Below are 19161 nucleotides of genomic sequence, written 5' to 3'. Positions count from 1 at the left end.
AAAATGAGTGGACTATGAATAAGAAAAAGGAAATAGTGCCAGAGCAATCATGTAGTGAAACATTTGGCTGAATTGCCATTGTTTACAGTGAAATTGTGTAAAACTGGAAGATGATCAATTATCACACAAGACTTCATGAAAATGCCATCAAACCTGGAATAGCCCATTTCAGGTTAGCATTGGGGTTTCTTATATTTTAAACCAATATGGTGAACACACCCAAACATTTCAGATAAATTAGTGCAATAAAGTCTTGGGGAACATGACCCTGGTATAATTTCCAGGATAGATGCCCAAATACTTTCAGAAGCAGTGTTTATCTGGTCTGTCGGAACCACTACAGACCTATCCATTTTAAAGGAGTTTTCTCTGATTATTGGAAACTCAGATTTGAAACTTGTGTTTTACAAGTATGCATGACAATTCTAAAAACTCTCATTTTTTTTAAACAGTGGACTGAACATATGGATCACTAAATAGTTGTAGGCTAAGATAGGAGTGAATGGATGCAATTGTCAGAGTTTTTTATGCACTTTGTTAGACACAGCAGAAAAGTAACTTGATAAACCTGCTACATTTGAACTTTAGTGTGCAGCGCATTTGATTGAAATATTTTTCTACTCCGTAGAAACGACACCACTGATTGCGACAACAACTTCAACTACAACTCCCACCAGCTCTGTACCTGGTAAGTGGGAGGTGTTACATACTTTGCAGGAGGTGTATCTCCACAAGTGGGTTGTGTATAGTGAACTGTTACTCTATAGGTAACACAATATGGCCTTCATATTTCTACATGAATTTTCCTTTCTAGCTATTTACTTTTGAAAATGTTTGTATCACTAGTCATTAGATTGTAACTGAGAACTAGGTCGGTTTTTATTAACCTGTACCCATGAGGTGCAGTTAGGGATGTGTGTGTTAAGCATGGGATCAGCATTTAATAGCTACTCCAGTGTTAGGCCATTTATTTAATAGTCTCACTTTTCCTGACTAACTTTTCTTAAAGTTTAATTTAATTGTAACTCTCTGAAGTGTTGGATTTTAATGCAGACTTTTGGAGGGTTCCAGATGTAGAGAAATTGTCCAAGGGAGAATCCAATTTCCTGAGCAATTCCTTTGGAGTCTGCTATGATGAAGATTCTGCAGTCTTTCCATGTGTAGTTCTATTGGAATAACAACTGTTAGGCCATTAGAAAATCCGGGCCAAAGAGTTTGCAACAACAAAAAACAAAATTGCTGGAAAAAGTCAGCAGGTTGGACAGCATCTGTGGAGAGAAATCAGTTAATGCTTTGGGTTCATTGACCCTCCCTCAGAACCTCTGTCCACAGATGTTGCCAAACCTGCTGAGTTTTTCCAGTAACTTCTGTTTTTGTTTCTAATTTCCGCCATCTGCATTTCTCTTGTTTTTCTGAGGAGTTTGTAGATGGATTTAGATCAGTTAATTGAGTGGGAATAATCTTGAGGATAGATTGGACATGCTAGGCTTGTTTCCACTAGAATTTAGAAAGATAAGAGATGATTTGATTGAACTGTATAAGACCCTGAATAATCTTCATAATGTGGACATGGAAAAAATGTTTCCCCATATCAGAACTAAAGGACACTGGTTTATAATTATGGCTCTTCCTTTAGGACAGAATCCTTACAGTGCAGAAAGAGGCCATTTGGTCCATCGGGTCTGCATTAACCTCTGAAAAGCATCCCACCCAGACTTACCCCATGGCTAAACCACCTAACCTTCACATCCCTGGACACTACAGACAATTTAGCATGGCCAATTCACCTAACCTGCACATCTTTGAACTGAGAGGGGAAACTGGGCACCCAGAGGAAACCCATATAGGCCTGAGAAGCGCATGCAAACTTCACACAGTCACCCAAAGGTGGAATTGAACCTGGGTCCCTGTCACTGTGAGATAGCAGTGCTTATCACTGAGCCAACATGCCATCCACGCCTACAGAGATAAAGAGAATGTCTTTTCTCTGAGGGTTGTGTGACAGTGGAATTTTCTACCTCAGAAAGAAGTGGGGTCTTTGAATATTGAATCTTTCTAATGTTAGGCAAGGAAATCAAAGATTATTGTGGATAGATGAGAATGTGGAACTCGGAAGAGATCAGCCAGGATTTTATAGAACGGCAGAGGAGTCACAAAGGGCTGAATGGTCCACTTCAGTTCCTATCATGTGTTCATATTAGCTGATGTGTGTATCAGCCTGGCTGGTAATTTAATTTCTATGCCTTGTGTTTAGTAATAGCACATGGCACATATCCGAGTATGATGGTGCAGGTTCCTGTCATAAATACTTGAACACTCACTGACTCATATACTTAGACATAATCATAATGTAGGATCCTGCTAGCGATGTTTCAAGTCCTCACTCAACTTTGCACCACACGGAATATTCCTGCACAGCCTGTATATTCCAATTAAATTCAGAGGTTACGTTGATTATGACATTGGTATAATTTCTGCCAGATATTTTCACTGAAACTGTTTATTTGGACAGGCAATGTCAAATAGATCAATATATTAGAAGCTGTTCTCACTATTTATTAAAAATGAATATTTGTGAGATTTGCATGACCTCTTGCAAAAACCAGTGTGACAGTTGTAGCATTTTGAGGAATACTTGAAGATTTGATGCACTGCACACAGGTGTTATTGTTTCTATTCTCTCTCTCTACTAAAATAATTCCAACTCGAGTAAGATAGAAACAAATTGATTTTTGCAGTTATGGTGTTTGTCTACATGCAGCTGGAAGGCATGTTTTTACACAAGACACACGTGAGTTTGAGTCTGTAAAGTAACAGGTTGAAATGTTTTCTTGCTCTATAGAAACTATACCACCGATACAGACAACTACAACTACGTCTACCACCAGCTCCGCACCTGGTAAGTGACAGCCAAGCCTACAGAGTCAGAGGCTGCTCTCCTCTACAGGTTTCCCCTAGTGCTGGCTATCAAAGTAGCTGAGGAACCATTGCAAGGAATTTCGCTCATTAAACATGCACCTAGTACGTGACCACAAGGGAAATATTCTGCAGGTTTGTGCATGATATCCTGAGAATAATGACTTCTACATCTTAAGATATTCCCAGGTGCCACGGTTCTTCACCCGCAGCACTGAAACCGAATGGGCGATATTTGGTAACACAGTAGCTTATCTCATTAAATAGGAAATCTCAGCCATTCTCACCACATATTTCTATCTGTTCACCCTCCGTTCCTACCAGAGAGGACTGAGCTCCTGGTAGAGTGTGTCGGTGTCTCATTGGCCCCTCACATTGGTGCTGGATGCTTGATTCCAGAAGAAAGGCTGATAATCTGCAGTTTAGCACAGATCTCTGGCAACGCCTGACTAGCTTGCTGGAGTTGACTCTCCATGAGAGTCCCTGGTCTCCCATTGCAAGAGGCTATGTGTGCACTAAATATTAAGATTTCAGCATTCATGGAGCAGGTACAGGCATGCCTGCATTGTCTTTAATTGTCAGTTGTGTGCTGTATCTCATCTATCTGCTAGCTTTTTGTGCTTCCTTACTAATGGCTCCAGAGTCTTGTCTTTAGCCTGGCATTCAGGCTTTCCCACTCCTCCTGAGTGTTGAATTCCTGGGCTGACACAGTGTACAATATCTGCTCTGTTACTATTGGTTGGTCCTGAACCAAGTGATCCAAATACTTGAGATGTGTGCAGTCTCAACAACCTCACTGCATCCCTCTGTCATGACCCCCATACCACCCTCCCTCACCTGAAGCCTGGGTTACCTGCTGCTGCTAGAACTCTGATGCCAGAAGCTGGCACCACATGGCTGGTGCTGCTTGCAAGAACTACCTCTGAGAGGCCAGCAGCTCTCGGGCACTTGATTTTCAAAGGGTCATAGAATTCCTACAGTGTGGAAGCAGACCATTCAGCCCATCAAAGCCCACCTCTGAAGAGCATCCTACCCAGAACCACCCCGACCCACCCCATCCCTGTAGCCCTGCATTTCCTGTGGCTAATCCACCTGACCTGCACATCTTTGGACTGTGGGAGGAAATCGAGCACCCGGAGGAAATTCACACTGACACAGGGAGATTGTGCAAACTCCGCACAGACAATCGCCCAAGTCCATCGGTTCTCCTTTATTAACTGTGCTCATAAACACCGTTAAGTTTGTCAAATACTATTCTCAATTCACAAATCCATGCTGAGAATGCCCAATCAGATCAATATCATTCAGGTCTCTATCTATGCCCGCCTTTAGAATGCCCAATCGGATCATTATCTATCTCTAGGTTTCTATATCTGCCCACCTTTAGAATACATTCTAAAACTTTTATCAGAGAAATGATAATGAATTATAAGTCATTAAATAGTGTGGTCTCTCTTGACAAAATAATTTTGTTGAGCAGACTGAGATCAAAGAGAATTATTTCACTTTTGCAATTCTTTAATATGGCTACATGCAACAGGAAAGAAACGTTTTAGATTTGATTCTGTTGAGCCTCAGGGTGCAGTGTAACAGGTTGAAATGTTTTCTCTAATCCATAGAAACAACAACACCATCAGAGAGACTGACTACAAGGACATCTACCACCAGCTACATACCTGGTAAGGGACAATGGTTATATAGTGAGGACCAAGCTGTTCTCGATAAGAGTTTAACTTTCTAAGTCTGTGAACATTTATTAAGATGACAATAAGGCAAACATTTTATTTTTCATTCTAAATGTCTTTGTATCTCCACACATTTGGATGGTATATTTGGATAATGCTTTAGACATTGTATTTCTTTTTGTTTCTCATTAACTGGTTGTGGGTGTTGCTGGCTAGATCAGCATTTATTGCCCATCCCAAACTGCCCTCAGGAAGGTGCTGCTGAGCTATATTTCTGAACAGCTCCATGAGTTGTAGGTACAGACACAGGACTGTAACAGGCAGTGAATTCCAGGAGTTTGATAAAGGAATGCATTTTTCTGCAACAGTTACAAGATGACTTTACGTATAATTTGCACAATCAGTAATTATTTACATCATGTATAGATTTACATTATTTTCTTTGATACTATTTACCTTCTCTCAGCTTTGGACTAGTTATGTAGACGTACAAACTTGTAAAACTGCCACATAAATAGAATAAGGAGATGAGATTACATTTTTAAACTTCAATGTAAGTACATGGGGTGCACATGAACGTGGGTATAAATGAATTTATATGAGAAGATGTGGACTTTGCATTTCTACTGCTGAAATTGTTTTGTTCACTTATGTAGTTTCATGACCAGTTTATTCAAATTTTTGCCATCCCTAATCCCTCCAAATTTTGTCACTCTACTGAACTCCTAATTGACCTGAAGGTTTCCTTGTCCTGGGTGAGGATCCCAGTACATGTCCAATCAGCATTGGATTGCTCTTTAGGTATGGTTCCTGTAGAATGGATGGGATTGGTGCAGTGGTATTTTCAGATCCATTGCTTATCTGGAAAAGTTGAGGTCAACCTGAATGAGTACCTCATTCAGAAATCCTTCCATTATTTTACAACTAATATTTGCAGGAACTCCATTATTAATATGGTTACGGTTATATGACAATGAGAGCAGTTGTTACATATAGGACATCATTTGCACCAGTATAAGGAGCATTAATAACGACATGCTGTTCTCTTCGACTACTTTTACTGAGCAGACTAAGAACGATACATGCTGCATGAAAGTTAATGTTATCCTGACTCCAAGAGCCTCAGTGTACATTGTAGCTGATTGAAATGTTTTCATATTCTCAATAGAAACTACTCTCCCAATACGGACGACAACTGAATCAACCACCATCTACATCCCCGGTAAGTAACAGTGGTTTGCCACTCTGTCCTTGAACTGTCTCGACATGTAGATTATTTAATACCTCTCTGTGGCCTGCCATTGAGTAGGTTTGTACTCATACGTACTCTTTTCTAATGATATACTGAAATATTGCTTGTAGTTTTGGTCATTATGCTGTACCTTTTCAGGCAATATTTGTCTTGAAGTAGTGCTCCTGACGTAGGTTTTTGTTAGAAGTGAAATGTGAGTCAGAAGTTGGTGATAATTGATTTACGAGTTGCTGTCACACAATGTTCCTCATGATGGAACTCCATCTGTGCATCACCATTTGAGAAAAGCATATCATAATAGTGTTATAAAATAACATCTACTTGGTTGTCATAAATAATTCTCACATATTACCAAAACTGGTGATCTATCACAATAGGATGAGAGAAGGTCATGAGGACAGTCAGTCTCACTCGGTCATGCCGGCCCAACTGTAAAACGCTTTGTATTTATTCTTCACTGACCTGAACCTTTGTTCCACTCTCTCTTTGGCAACAATGTCTTTTCTGAGGAGATCAAAACTGCAGACACTGCTCCAGATGCAGTCGAACCAGGCTGCTGCACAACTGAAGCAAGATTTCACTTCTGCTGTGTCCAAATCCTGTTGTGATTATCACTGACATTCCATAACAGCAGGCTGTCCCTGCATGTTAGTCTCCAGTGATATATTGACAAGGACACTGCATTCCTATCAGGATCTGCACTTTACAACCCCTCTCCTTGAAAGTAATACATTGCACGTTTGTTTCTCGTCACAAATTAGATAATTTCACGTTTCAAAGTTATATTCCATTTGCCATGTTCTTGCCTATTCAATAAGCCTGTCCAAATCCTCCTGAAAGCTCATTATATCTTTGCCACAGCACACATTCTCACTTAGCTTTGCTGTACCTGCTAATTTGCTAATATTATATTTGGTTCCCACCTGCATATCATTGTTGCGTATTGTGAACAGCTGGAGTCTACTTACTGACCCTTGCAGTAACCCATTACTCAGAGCCCGTGAGGGTGATCCATATATTCCTACTCTCTGCTTTCTCTCTGTTAGCTAATTACTAATCAATGGCAGCAGATTATTTGACTCCATGTGCTTGAACAGCTATAACCAGCCTCACTTAGGGAAACATTTTGATAGTGTATGCGAATGTTTTGAAGGATAAGTCCATCGGTTCTCCTTTATCAAATTTATTCATAACATGCTCAAAGACACTGTCAAGTTTGTCAAATACTATTCTCAATTCACAAATCCATGCTGAGATTGCCCAATCAGATCAATATCAATCAGGTCTCTATCTACGCCTGCCTTTAGACTGCCCAACCGGATCATTATCTATCTCTAGGTTTCTATATCTGCCCACCTTTAGAATACATTGTAAAACTTTCCCTACTACTGATGTAAGGTTGACAGCTCTGTCTGTCTCTATTTGTCTCTCTCTTGCTTCTTAAATAATGGGGTGACATTTGCTCCTGTCAGATCTGCAGGAATCATTCAAAAGCCTATGAGTCTTGAATGCATTGAATGTCCCTGTCACACCTCCTTCTACACTCTGGAATGTGGAGCATCAGGTTGTGGGGATTTATTAACTTGCAGCCACTTTTATTTCTCCAGTAAAGCATCTGACTGATGCATATTTCCTTCAAATCCTCATTGTCCCTCAACTCTTATCTTTCAGCAAGAAAACATTTTATGACAAAAGCAAAATGCTGCTGGTATTGAATGAAATAACTCCACCCAGGCCAGTATCCCATCACATTTACACATGGAGAGTTCTTGCCACTGATCCAGCTCCGTCAGAGCCAGCTCTGAATGAACAGAAGTTCTGTCACTCCTGTCTATATCTGTCAGCCAGGGCTCTCTGATAGGGCTGTTAATCTGATCCAATCAGGGAACTCAGATTCTACGAATTCCACCTGTCTAACCTCATTCCAATCACTACCGTGGCGATGGAAAATAAAAATGGATCTGGTAGCAGTTGTGGGGAGAGAGAGAGAGAGAGAGAGTGCGAGTCAATGTTTTAAATTCAGTGCCTCTTCTTCAGAAACAGTTCTTTGCTTTCGTAGGCTATATAATGTTAGTTATCAAACATACTTGGCACACTTTGGTAACACAGAGATTAAAGATTGAAAATGCTAAGGGCTGAGAGATGTTCATGAAGCTGAACCATTGCATTCCATCAGACACATCAGTGGAACATTGTATCGGACTAATACTCACTGATCAGAGTCTGGGGACAAGGCTTGTTAGGTTTTCTCATTTCATGGATCTCTAGGAAATGTTATCTGGCGGTCATTGTTGCAATGGAATTTAATTTCCCTCAATTCCCCCATCCCCTCATGTAGGCAGCTGAAGACCACTGCCTTGATCTTTGAAATGTTGGCTATAATTCATGGTAATGCTGGAGATCCCTCCTGATACCCCCCGTTGCCCCTTTGCAGCAATGGCCTGGCTGATGGAGAGCTAAAACAGCACTCAGTTGGGCAGTAACAGGCCCTGCCCAGAATTGGGAAGAACAAGGTGTGTAGTAAAAGCTGTTGGCCAATCCGAGAGTTTCCTTTCCAGGTTTTCATCCCGATAAGTTCCTCATCCATCACTGAGAGACCACCACTGATGGGGGCATGAGTGCCGGGTGATTAGATTAGATTAGATTACTTACAGTGTGGAAACAGGCCCTTCGGCCCAACAAGTCCACACCGCCCCGCCGAAGCGTAACCCACCCATACCCCTACATCTACCCCTTACCTAACACTATGGGCAATTTAGCATGGCCAATTCACCTGGCCTGCACATCTTTGGACTGTGGGAGGAAACCGGAGCACCCGGAGGAAACCCACGCAGACACGGGGTGGTGAATGTTAATTGCCCTGAGGGATCTCAATTGACAATTGGGCAGGAATCTTTGCCACTTAAGTGGTGTTGAAGCAAGAAAACATTGGGACATCATCCACTGTGGACCAGCATAAAACATTGCCTCCCACCACCACCAAACCCATCACAGGTGAGGACATTGAATTCCTCCCAACAAGTGGAATGAGACTGAGAAAAACACCAGGTTGCTCTTGGACTCACATTATTGTACATTCTGTTGCCTTGATGTAACAATGGCATGATAAAGAATTTCAAGTCTGCATAGAATTGTCAAACTATAGAAGAACTGTTATGGACCTGCCTATTCCAGAGTAACACACAGGACATCTGCATTACACTCGACCTGCCATCCACCAATACCATGAAAATGATTGATGATTATATTGGCATGGCCAGTAATCTAATCACTTTAATTAACTCATGATCAAGAACAGCAGCATTGCCAAGTATCTGAATATGTTGAACACGAGGATCTGCAGCTCACTCTTGATCTCTGGTTCTGTACAGGAGTACACACCAGGTGCTCCCACTGTATAATTGCTGATGTTGTTGCTTGACTGCCTTCAGAACCCTTCTTTATCATTTTAGTTTGTGTCTCCCTCATGTGAGACTGTTCCACAGGCTATTGCCAACTACAGATCTGAACAACACTCACATCAAACTTGAAACATAAATTCTGTTTTTCTTTCCACTAACGTTGGCAGGCCTGAGGTTTTCCACCATCCAGAGTATTTTACTTTATATTTACAGGAAGTCCAATAAATCGACATGGCATTTCCAGTAGCTCTTACATCATAGAAATGTTATACTGAATTATGAGTTCAAAAATAGTGTGGTGTCTCTTGACTAAAGTAATTTTATTGACAGAATGAGATAGAGAATAATTTTAATTTTGCAATTGCTTAACTTGACTATATGCAACAGGAAAGAAAGTTTTTAGGTTTGATTCTGTTGAGCCTCAGGGTGATGTGTAACAAGTTGAAATGTTTTCTTTGATCCATAGAAACAACAACACCATCAGAGAAGCCGACTACAACGACATCTACCACCAGCTACATACCTGGTAAGGGACAATGATTTTATGCTGAGGACTATGTTTGTCTCAATCAGAGTTTTACTTTCCAACTCTGTGATCTGTTATTGAGATGACAATAAGAGATGGATTTTATTTTTACATGCATATATTTTACATTTCATGCTAAACATGTTTGCACTTCCACTCATTTAGATGGAATATTTGGAGAATGCTTTAGACATTGTATTTCTTTTTGTTTCTCATTAACTGGTTGTGGGTGTCACTGGGTAGACCAGCATTTATTGCCCATCCCAAACTGCCCTTAGGAAGGTGCTGCTGAACTATCTTCCTGGACGGCTGCAGTTCATGTGGTGTAGGTACAGACAGTGCTGTAACAGAGAGTTTTTGACACAGCGATGATGAATTGATGAGCATATATTTTAATACATGATTTGGTGTCCCGTATCTTTGTCTTTCTTTGTATATCTTTGTCCAGTATTTTATGGAAGAGAGATATATATTAGAAATAGATGTGAATTAATGGATCACTTTGTAATGAACAAAAACGTCCTCATCCATATCCCTGATATTTGAATTAAGCATACTTGACTCCAGTAGGAAAGGATGCATTATAAAATCTATTCTCATTAAATAACATGTTTTCAGTGACCAAATATATTTATCACACATTGAGGAGCTCCTAGAGCTCACTAATTATTCAAGTCAATCTCTGGATTCCTTCTTAGATTTTTATTTCACCATGTTCACTCCTTTGGCAGTTGACAATCACTGCCTTGATGTTTGATATTATGAGTGGAATCCTACAACGACAAAATAATCCGACACTAGATCAGTCTGACAGTGAAGTATTGTGCTTTTTTTTAGTTAATGTTCAACCATGGGAAAATTTCACTGTCATTTGCCCTTTTCAGATTTCTTGAGAACTAAGTTGATTACAAACAGATTTAGTAAGTCCAGTCTCCTTATTTTGCAGAGGAGGAATGTAATGGTGAATGGTCCCTTTGGATTAATGACAACACACCTTCTGAGATCAACCCAGAGGACTTTGAATTATTGGATTCAATGCGCGATGAACTGTGTCCTTCCTTGTCTGATACAATTAATAAAATTCAGTGCCAATTTGTTAATTTCCCCGAGTGGCCAGTGAGTCAATCAATAGACAATGTGACCTGTGATATAGACACAGGACTTGTCTGTACATTCAATGAAAGTGGTTTGGGAGGAAGAAGATTTTGCTACGACTATCAAATTCGAGTTTGCTGTCAACCACACACAGTAACAGAATGGACAACAACAAGTCTTCCAGAAACCACTTCTACAACCATCATTCCAGGTAAATATGATAGTTATGCACTAGGGAAAAATATTTTCACTGCAAAAGCAATGAGAACTCATAGGTCCTATTTTGGGTTTCAGGAGCAAGTGAGGAAGGGAATCAGCTCTTGTCTTTTGAAGCTTCTTGCAGTATTTTGCAACAAGTATTATATTTTCTTTTACAATGCAGCAAACATGTTTCATTTAAAACATAATTTGTTGGAAAATGAAGGTACTATATAACAACGTTGTTTTGTCTGCAAAAACATCAAATCTTAGAGCCTACTACCTCTGCTAAAGAAATAATGAATTAGTGACATCAAACACATGCACAAACCCAAGTGATACATCTGTAGCGGAGAATTTCTGATATCGACTATAGAATAAAGGTTACAGGGTTTACAAGTTTTAGAGGTGCCTTGATATTTGATGCTGAACTTGAAACTACAGTTATTTAATTGTTGATTTGTATCTGCAGTATTAGCACATTCTATCTTTGAGTTGTGGAGTCATAGAGATGTACAGCACGGAAACAGACCTTTCAGTCCAATTTGTCCACGCCGACCAGATACCCCAACCCAATCTAGTCCCACGTGCCAGCACCTGGCCCATAACCCACCAAACCCTTCTTATTCATATACCCATCCAAATGCCTTTTAAATGTTGCAATTGTACCAGCCTCCACCACTTCTTCTGGCAGCTCGTTCCATACACGCACCACCTTCTGTGTGATTTGCCAATTTACTCTTTGCCCTGGTCCTGTGTTCTGAATTGTTGAAATAAACTGGCAAGGCGAGAGGATGAGTTGTCCATCTCTTACAACTCCATTTTTCGTTTATGTCTTCTCATCTGGATTTAAGCAAATAGTTTTGTAGGGTTTCAGGTGGCATTGAAAATTCCCAGGAAATTTCTCCAGAGCTTGGCACGATGGGAATTCCCATCAACTCCTATCTGCATTTCAAAATTGATTAGTCATCGAACAATGGGGGCCATTGTGTTTCCTGCAGCCGTTACAAGATGACTTTATGTGCATTTTGCACAATCGATGATCATTTAGAGTTTTATTTAGATAGTTTTACATATCTTTCTTTGATAGTAATTACCACATCTCAATTTTGGACTAGTTGTATAAATGTACAAACTTGTAAAATAGCCGTATAAACATAATGACGAATATAATATGAAATTTTCAAACTACAATGTAAATACATGAAGTGTCCATGAATGTCAGTAAAAGTAGAATCCTATCAGGAGTTATTATTGCCACTGCTGAACTTTGTTCATCGATGCAGTTTCATGGCTAGTTCACTCAACGTTTTGCCATCACTTATCCTTCCAAATTTTGCCAGTCTACTGAACATCTTGCTGGCCTGAAGGCTTCCCTATTCTGGATAAGGGGTCCCAGCAAATGCCCAAACAGCACTGGATGGATTTAGGAGGCACGACGCCTATGTAATTGCCAGGATTGCTTCTCTAGTATTTTCTTGTCCGTTGGTAATGCGGAGGATTATCTCTTTGTTTGACTGTTTATTAAAACCTAATGTTTGCAGGAACTCCATTATTAATGCGATTAAATCTATACAACAGTTTCCTCAACTGCTATATATTGGATATCATTTCTACAAGTATAAGGACCATTAAAAACTTCATACTCTTTTCTTAAACTACATTTATTGAGCAGATTCAGAAGTGCCTAAATTTCAACCTCTGTGTGAAGCTACATGCTGCTGCATGAAAGTTAATGATCAAGTTTCATTCTAACTCTAACAACACCAGTGTAAATTGTAGCTGATTAAAATGTTTTCCCATTCTCTACAGAAACTACTCGACCCATACAGACTACAACTGCATCAACCACCAAATACATACCTGGTAAGTGACAGTGGTTTGATGCTCTGCCCTAGAATCCTCTCCACAAGTTCCTCCGTATGGTCCATTATGCTGAAAATTATAGAGCAGTTGTGCTCCTGACATTGATCTTTTATTGGAATTTGATTTGCATCAGAAGTTGATGATAGTTGATTGATTGATTAGTTGCTGTTTAACTGTCACATTATGTTCCTCATATTTGCCCTAAATCGATGAGGCACCATAGAGAAATATTGTTACAAAATAACATACTTTTATTTATCAGAAATAATTGACACATATTGCCAACACTGAGGATGTTTGACGAACTCAAAGGAGGAGAGAAGGTCATGTGAGCAGTCTGTCTCATTCAAACATGCAGGTCCAGCTGTTAAACCCTACCTAGCTATTCCTCATTGTCTTCAACCCTGATACATTGTTCTGCAATTCTGAAATCCACTTTAACACCAATTGTCAGACACTGATTCTGACTAAATACAAAACTACTCTGGCTGTGAGTGTTTTTAGATAAGGTTCACAAATGTATTACCTCATCAAAACAATAGAGCAGAAAGGACATTTTACAAGGCAATGGACTCAACAGGTTAACAATGAAATACCAATTCACTATTGGCTGGGTGTGCTGCCTCGACGGAAATTCTTCTTTGGTCGTCTCTCAACACAGTATGGTACTGAAAAGTGAGCCTTCTTAAGGTGCCTTAACTCTTTGCAAATCACCGCCAATGACATTCCTGCACTTTGATTGATCCAGGCAGTGCATGATTGAATTTGGATTGACAAGGTGATACATGGTCAGCTCCTGATATCCATTCTTCCAGGTTAGGAAACATGATTAGCTCAGTCTCTCAGATTTTGCTTATTTAGTCTGTATTTCTAATCAAGTCAGACAATTATCTTACTGAGTATATTGTTGATTTGATCAGTTGCTTTTAATTTGTTTTTTGGAGGTGTCCTACTGGATATGTTTTATTGTCGCTGTTATGTTTGCAATTGCTGTTTTATTTTTAAAAATTGATTGCAAATTATAACTTTAACCAAAGCAATATCAAATTAATACAAAGAAGCACATAGTGGGCAATACTTATAAATCTGTACAAACTATGTGCAGCTTGTGTAGATCGAAATCCTCAGTATTTACAAATTATTAAAAATTGTTTAAATATATTCAGTTGATATATTCACGAGTCAGAAAAGTCAAAAAGGATTGCACAGTTCTTAACGTTTATACAAAGAGTATCCTTAGGTTATTTCATCCTGTGCTACAACTACATTAAATTTCTAACTTATCAGTTTTTGTTTTGATGCCTACTAGAGAATTGTATAGGCTCATTTGTAGATTTTAACTTTCCTTCACCATGTCATCTCCACTGGAAGGCAATAGAACATTATCCCCTATGATTTTTAGGATGACGTGTAAAAGGTAAATCAGTCACACAGTCAAATTCGGTGCTGGGTTGTTATTCTATGCACCATTGTGGTGAAACTATGCAATTAGAATGTGATAAATTATCTTTGATCTATCTGAAAATGCATTAAATTAAGAATAGCTATGCCATCTTCAACTCTCCCAGTCTAGGGGTCTTCTGCATCATAATCTGTCTCAAGAAAAGAACTAATTCATAGGTTGAGAGAGTTAGCATTGTAACCACAATTCATGATGGACAGTAACAGCAGCATTGCATATGTTTCAGTGTGATGGTTCAGCTTCCTGTGATTGCTAAATGACACTGAATAGTGACATCAACTCCGATTTGGAGGGTACTGTGAGGTGTCAATAATATTCTAGTCAACCAGTTCACCTCTGGAACAGTGGAACTTAAACTGGGGACTTCTAGTCCAGAGGCAGGGATGTTGTCTTTACACCATTGAAAATGGAAACCAATTTTATTGCAAATGATTGCTGTACAATTATTTTTAGACTTGGTGTTTTTCTGGAGAACTCCACTTAATATGGATCTAACCTGATATCAAGCGAATTAAAACCGATGTTGGCTGCAGTTCCAAAATCATTGCAATCAGATATACACGGCAGTTTCAAACAAGCTTGTATTTACCTACTGATTTTCTGAACGTAAGGGTCAGTTCGCTGGTTTATTCTCTCTCTCTGCTGATATATTAGATTAAGTTAGAATAGGTTGTAATTTTACAAATGTTTAGAACATGCAGCAGAATCTTGTTAGGTTTTAATCAGAATGAAGGAGCCTCAGGGTACAGGTCAGCAGATTGACATGTTTTTCCTGCTCTACAGAAACAACAACAACAGCAACAAGCACAATGACTACAACTACACCTTTCAGTAAGTACATCCCTGGCAAGTGACAAACCTTTTATACCTTGCACCAAGTCTTTTTCTGAAGGTCAATGTTTTCAAACTTGTTTACGCTGAAGCGTAGGTAAGTAAAGGCAACATTTCCTTTCTAATTGCTCTGAAAATGTCTGTATCACTGTTCGGTATGTTATAACTCAGGGTAGCTTTTAGAGAATTGTACTCATGAGATTAATAGTTAGTGGAAAGGGCTAGCATACCAGGAATTTAGCATCAATTAGTGGGCAATTTGAATAGGCTGTGATCTTTCCGGAGTCTAGATTAGAGTGGTGCTGGAAAAGCCCAGCAGGTCAGGCAGCATCGGAGGAGCAGGAATTCCGATGTGATCTTTCCAACCTTGTGTTCTGGATTGTTGAAGCTGGTATGTATATTTCCATGGAAGAAGGCAACATTACAGCATATAGCCTTTGTAAATAATACATTTGTCAATTATCAACATATTTTCCCTCAATGCCAACGCTGAGGGAGTAAAGTAATATCAGGGAATGAGAGAAAGAGATGTAGCCAATCTGTGTCACTCTAGTATAAACTACAAATTTCTGTCCAGATATTGCCACTTTTCTGAGGACTGTACAGGCACTAAGTTTTTATTTCTCCATCTGCTATCAGTTGATTTTATTGACTTCCGGACAGTGGGTTCCTCTTTACTCCACCCCTGCCATAACTGACAGCTGAAAATTACCTGCCCAATCGTTGAAATGGTAGTGGAATACTACCATTGTAAACCAACCTGATGTTGGATTAATCATGAAGCAACAGCAGAGATAAAAATTTAGTGCTTATGGAATCAAAGAGCTGAATGTAAAGATCATTAAACAATTGTATTATTTCACTGATGCAATAATGTATTGAGTAGACTGATGCAGAGGTGTCTAGATTTTTGCAATCTTTCTGCTTGGCTACCTGCAACAAAAGGGTAAACCTGGTACAGACAAGCCTTAGTGTGTAGCATAGCTCGTAGAATTTTTTTTTGCCTTATAGAAACAACACCACAAATCCGGAAAACCACCTCAACTACACCTACCAGCAGCTACATACCTGGTAAATGACAGTCATTTCATAAATTACACCAAATCTGTCTCCACAAATGGATTATTTCGCTGAGTTGGTGACAAAATACTGCCATTTTCCTAACAAAGAGCTTTCCACGTATTTGATTTGCAAATGTTTGTCTCACTTTTTCACTATATTGTGATTTTTGGGCAATTGTTATAAAATTGTGTTCCAAACACAGCACATAGCAAACTAAGATATAAGTTAGTAATTTGGCACTGGCTGAGGTAAAATCCTCCAACTGACTTTCATGATCTGAGTGCATCCCTGTTGTTCAAAGCCAATAAAAAAAAGGGGTTATTATACTATATTGTTACATCTTTAGATATCAAGTTCATTTGTCACATATTCCACTACGGAGAAGGATAGTCATACAGCACGGAAAACGACCATTCAAAAAACTCATCCATGCCAACCAGACATCCCAGTCTCATCTAGTCCCGTTTGCCAGCACTTAGCCCATATCCCTCTAAGCCCTTCCTATTCACATATCCATCCAGATGCTTTTTAAATGTTGAAATTGTATCAGCTTCCATCACTTCCTCTGGCAGCTTATTCCCAAACTATTAGGAGTTGAAAGGCCATGTCCCAGCAGTAGTGGACAACTGACCTTGATCAGATTGTCAAATGGACTGAGGGAAGGATGTTGTGAAGCTTGAAATGGTTCAAGGATGTTGCCAGGGTTGGAGGATTTAAGCTATAAGGAGAGGAGAGGATGAATAAGCTAGGGCTGTTTTCCCTGGAGCTGAGGGATGACCTTATCGAGGTTTATAAAATCATGAGGGGCATGGATATGTTAAATAGACAGGGTCTTTTCCCTGGGGTGGGGGAGTCCAGGACTAGAGGGCATAGGTTTAGGGTGAGAGGGGTAAGAAATAAAAGGGACCTAACGAGCAGCTTTTTCACACAGAGGGTGATGTGTGTATGGAATGAGCTGCCAGAAGAAGTGGTGGAGGCTGGTACAATTACAGCATTTATAAAGGCATCTGGGTGGGTACATGATTAGGAAAGGTTTAGAGGGATATGTGTCAATGGTTGGCAAATGAATCAAGAACAGTTTCGGCCATCTGGTCAGCATGGATGAGTTGGACCGAAGGGTACATCTCTATGTATCTACCTATCTATTCAGTCTCCCTGTAGCTCAAACCCTCTAGGCTCATCAACATCCTTGTAAACCTTTTCTGTACCCTCTCAAGTTTAGCGACATCTTTCCTATACAAGAGTGATAAGACTTGTTCATAATTTTCTAAAAGTGTCCTAACCAATGCTCTGTATATCCAGAATGTGACATCCCAACTCCTATACTACATGTTCGGATGAATAAAGGCAAGCACACCAAACATCTCTTTCACCGCCATGCCAACTTGCAACTCCACTTTCAAGGAGCTGTGTAGCTGCACCCCTCTATCTTTTTGTGCGGCAACCCTCCCCAGGGCTCGATCATTAACTGTGTATGTCCTGCCCTAAATTGCCTTATCAACATGCAACACCTTACGTTTATCTAAATTAAACTCCATCTGTCACTCCTCAGTCCATTTGTCAATCTGATCAAGGTCAGTTGTACTCTGAGATAATCTTCTTTACTGTTCACTACACCGCATATTTTGGTGTCATCTGCAAACTTACGAACCATACCTCCTATATTCACATCTGAATCATTTATATAAATGATGAAATGCAGTTTGATCCTTGCAGCATGCTGCTGGTCACAGGCCTTCAGTCTGAAAAGCATCCCTCCACCATCCTCTGTCTCCTACTTTCAAGTCAATTTTGTATCCAATTGGCTAACTCCTCCTAGATCCCATGTGTCTCACCTTATTAACCAGTCTACCATGCGGAGCTTTGTCAAATGCTTTGCTGAAGTCCATATAGACAACATGTTCTGACCAATAAAGGCAAGCGTACCAAACGTTTCCTTCATCAACCTGCCCCTCTGCAACTCCACTTTCAAGGAACTGTGTAGCTGCCCCTTGGGTGTACCATTCAGCCTTCATCGATCTTCTTTAACACCTCTTCAAAAACTCAATCAAGTGAGTAACCCATGATTTTCCACATGTTAACTATTTCTAATCAGTCCTTGTCTTTCCAAATGCACGTAAATTCTGTCTCTCAGAAACCCATCCAACAACTTACCCACCACTGACATAGATGGCCACGTTGGCCTTTAAGGGGCCCTCTCCTTTTGCTAGTTACTCTGTTGACTTGAAGGCAAGTTGACAGAATCTCTTTGGATATAAATATTGAGAGAAATCATACAGGCCATCATCTTATATTATGTAGATTGGATCAGTAAAACCTATCTATTATTTAGTTTCTGATTTTCAGATTCAGGATTCACCAATCACAGAGGAACCTCGATTATCTGAATGAGATGGGCGGACACTATTTTGTTCAGATAAATGATTATTTGGTTAATTGATTTCCTCTGGGGTTCGGAAATTTCTGTGAAGTCTGCTTCCTGTTCAGGAGACTAGGCAAAAGCACACGACACACGAGACCCTGCACCCCACCACCCCCCATCCGCTCCCAGCCCCAATCCCACTCCCCCGTCCATCTCCACCCACCGTCCGACTCATTGTACACCAACAGTAAGTCTGCTGCTACCTTTATGGAGTAAGTCTCCAAAAGCATATGCATGCACACACACATACACACACACACACACACACAACTTTTTGTCAGAACAGGTTCCACCTCTGCCCTGTCCAGGACAATGTTGGAGAGATCTGGGGAAGGGGAGGTTTAGGGTACATGCCTGTATCGAACACTAGGGAAACTGTGGGGAGAGACAGAGAGAGGGGGCAAGAGGTCAGTCATTTAGGTATGGTACCCGGACTGCTGAGGAC

General features: G+C 40.0%; 1 protein-coding gene across 12 annotated transcripts in view; it reads left to right on the top strand.

Annotated features, from left to right (window-relative positions):
• The window catches only part of LOC140466807 (mucin-5AC-like), a 167408-nt gene that overhangs the window by 114695 nt on the left and 33552 nt on the right, over nt 1–19161 (top strand). For 8 of the 12 annotated variants that reach the window (XM_072562449.1, XM_072562452.1, XM_072562444.1 and 5 more), the window contains 9 exons: nt 629–688; nt 2843–2899; nt 4536–4595; nt 5770–5823; nt 9721–9780; nt 10727–11086; nt 12886–12939; nt 15185–15232; nt 16244–16303. In XM_072562449.1, the coding sequence (XP_072418550.1) occupies nt 629–688; nt 2843–2899; nt 4536–4595; nt 5770–5823; nt 9721–9780; nt 10727–11086; nt 12886–12939; nt 15185–15232; nt 16244–16303 (813 nt within the window). The remainder of the gene's footprint in view (nt 1–628; nt 689–2842; nt 2900–4535; nt 4596–5769; nt 5824–9720; nt 9781–10726; nt 11087–12885; nt 12940–15184; nt 15233–16243; nt 16304–19161) is intronic. The other 4 variants (XM_072562450.1, XM_072562453.1, XM_072562443.1 and 1 more) reach the window with 3 other exon arrangements.

Source organism: Chiloscyllium punctatum, chromosome 44 (assembly GCF_047496795.1).
Source record: "Chiloscyllium punctatum isolate Juve2018m chromosome 44, sChiPun1.3, whole genome shotgun sequence".
Lineage (NCBI taxonomy): Eukaryota > Metazoa > Chordata > Chondrichthyes > Orectolobiformes > Hemiscylliidae > Chiloscyllium > Chiloscyllium punctatum.
This window is presented reverse-complemented; position numbering and strand designations above follow the sequence as displayed.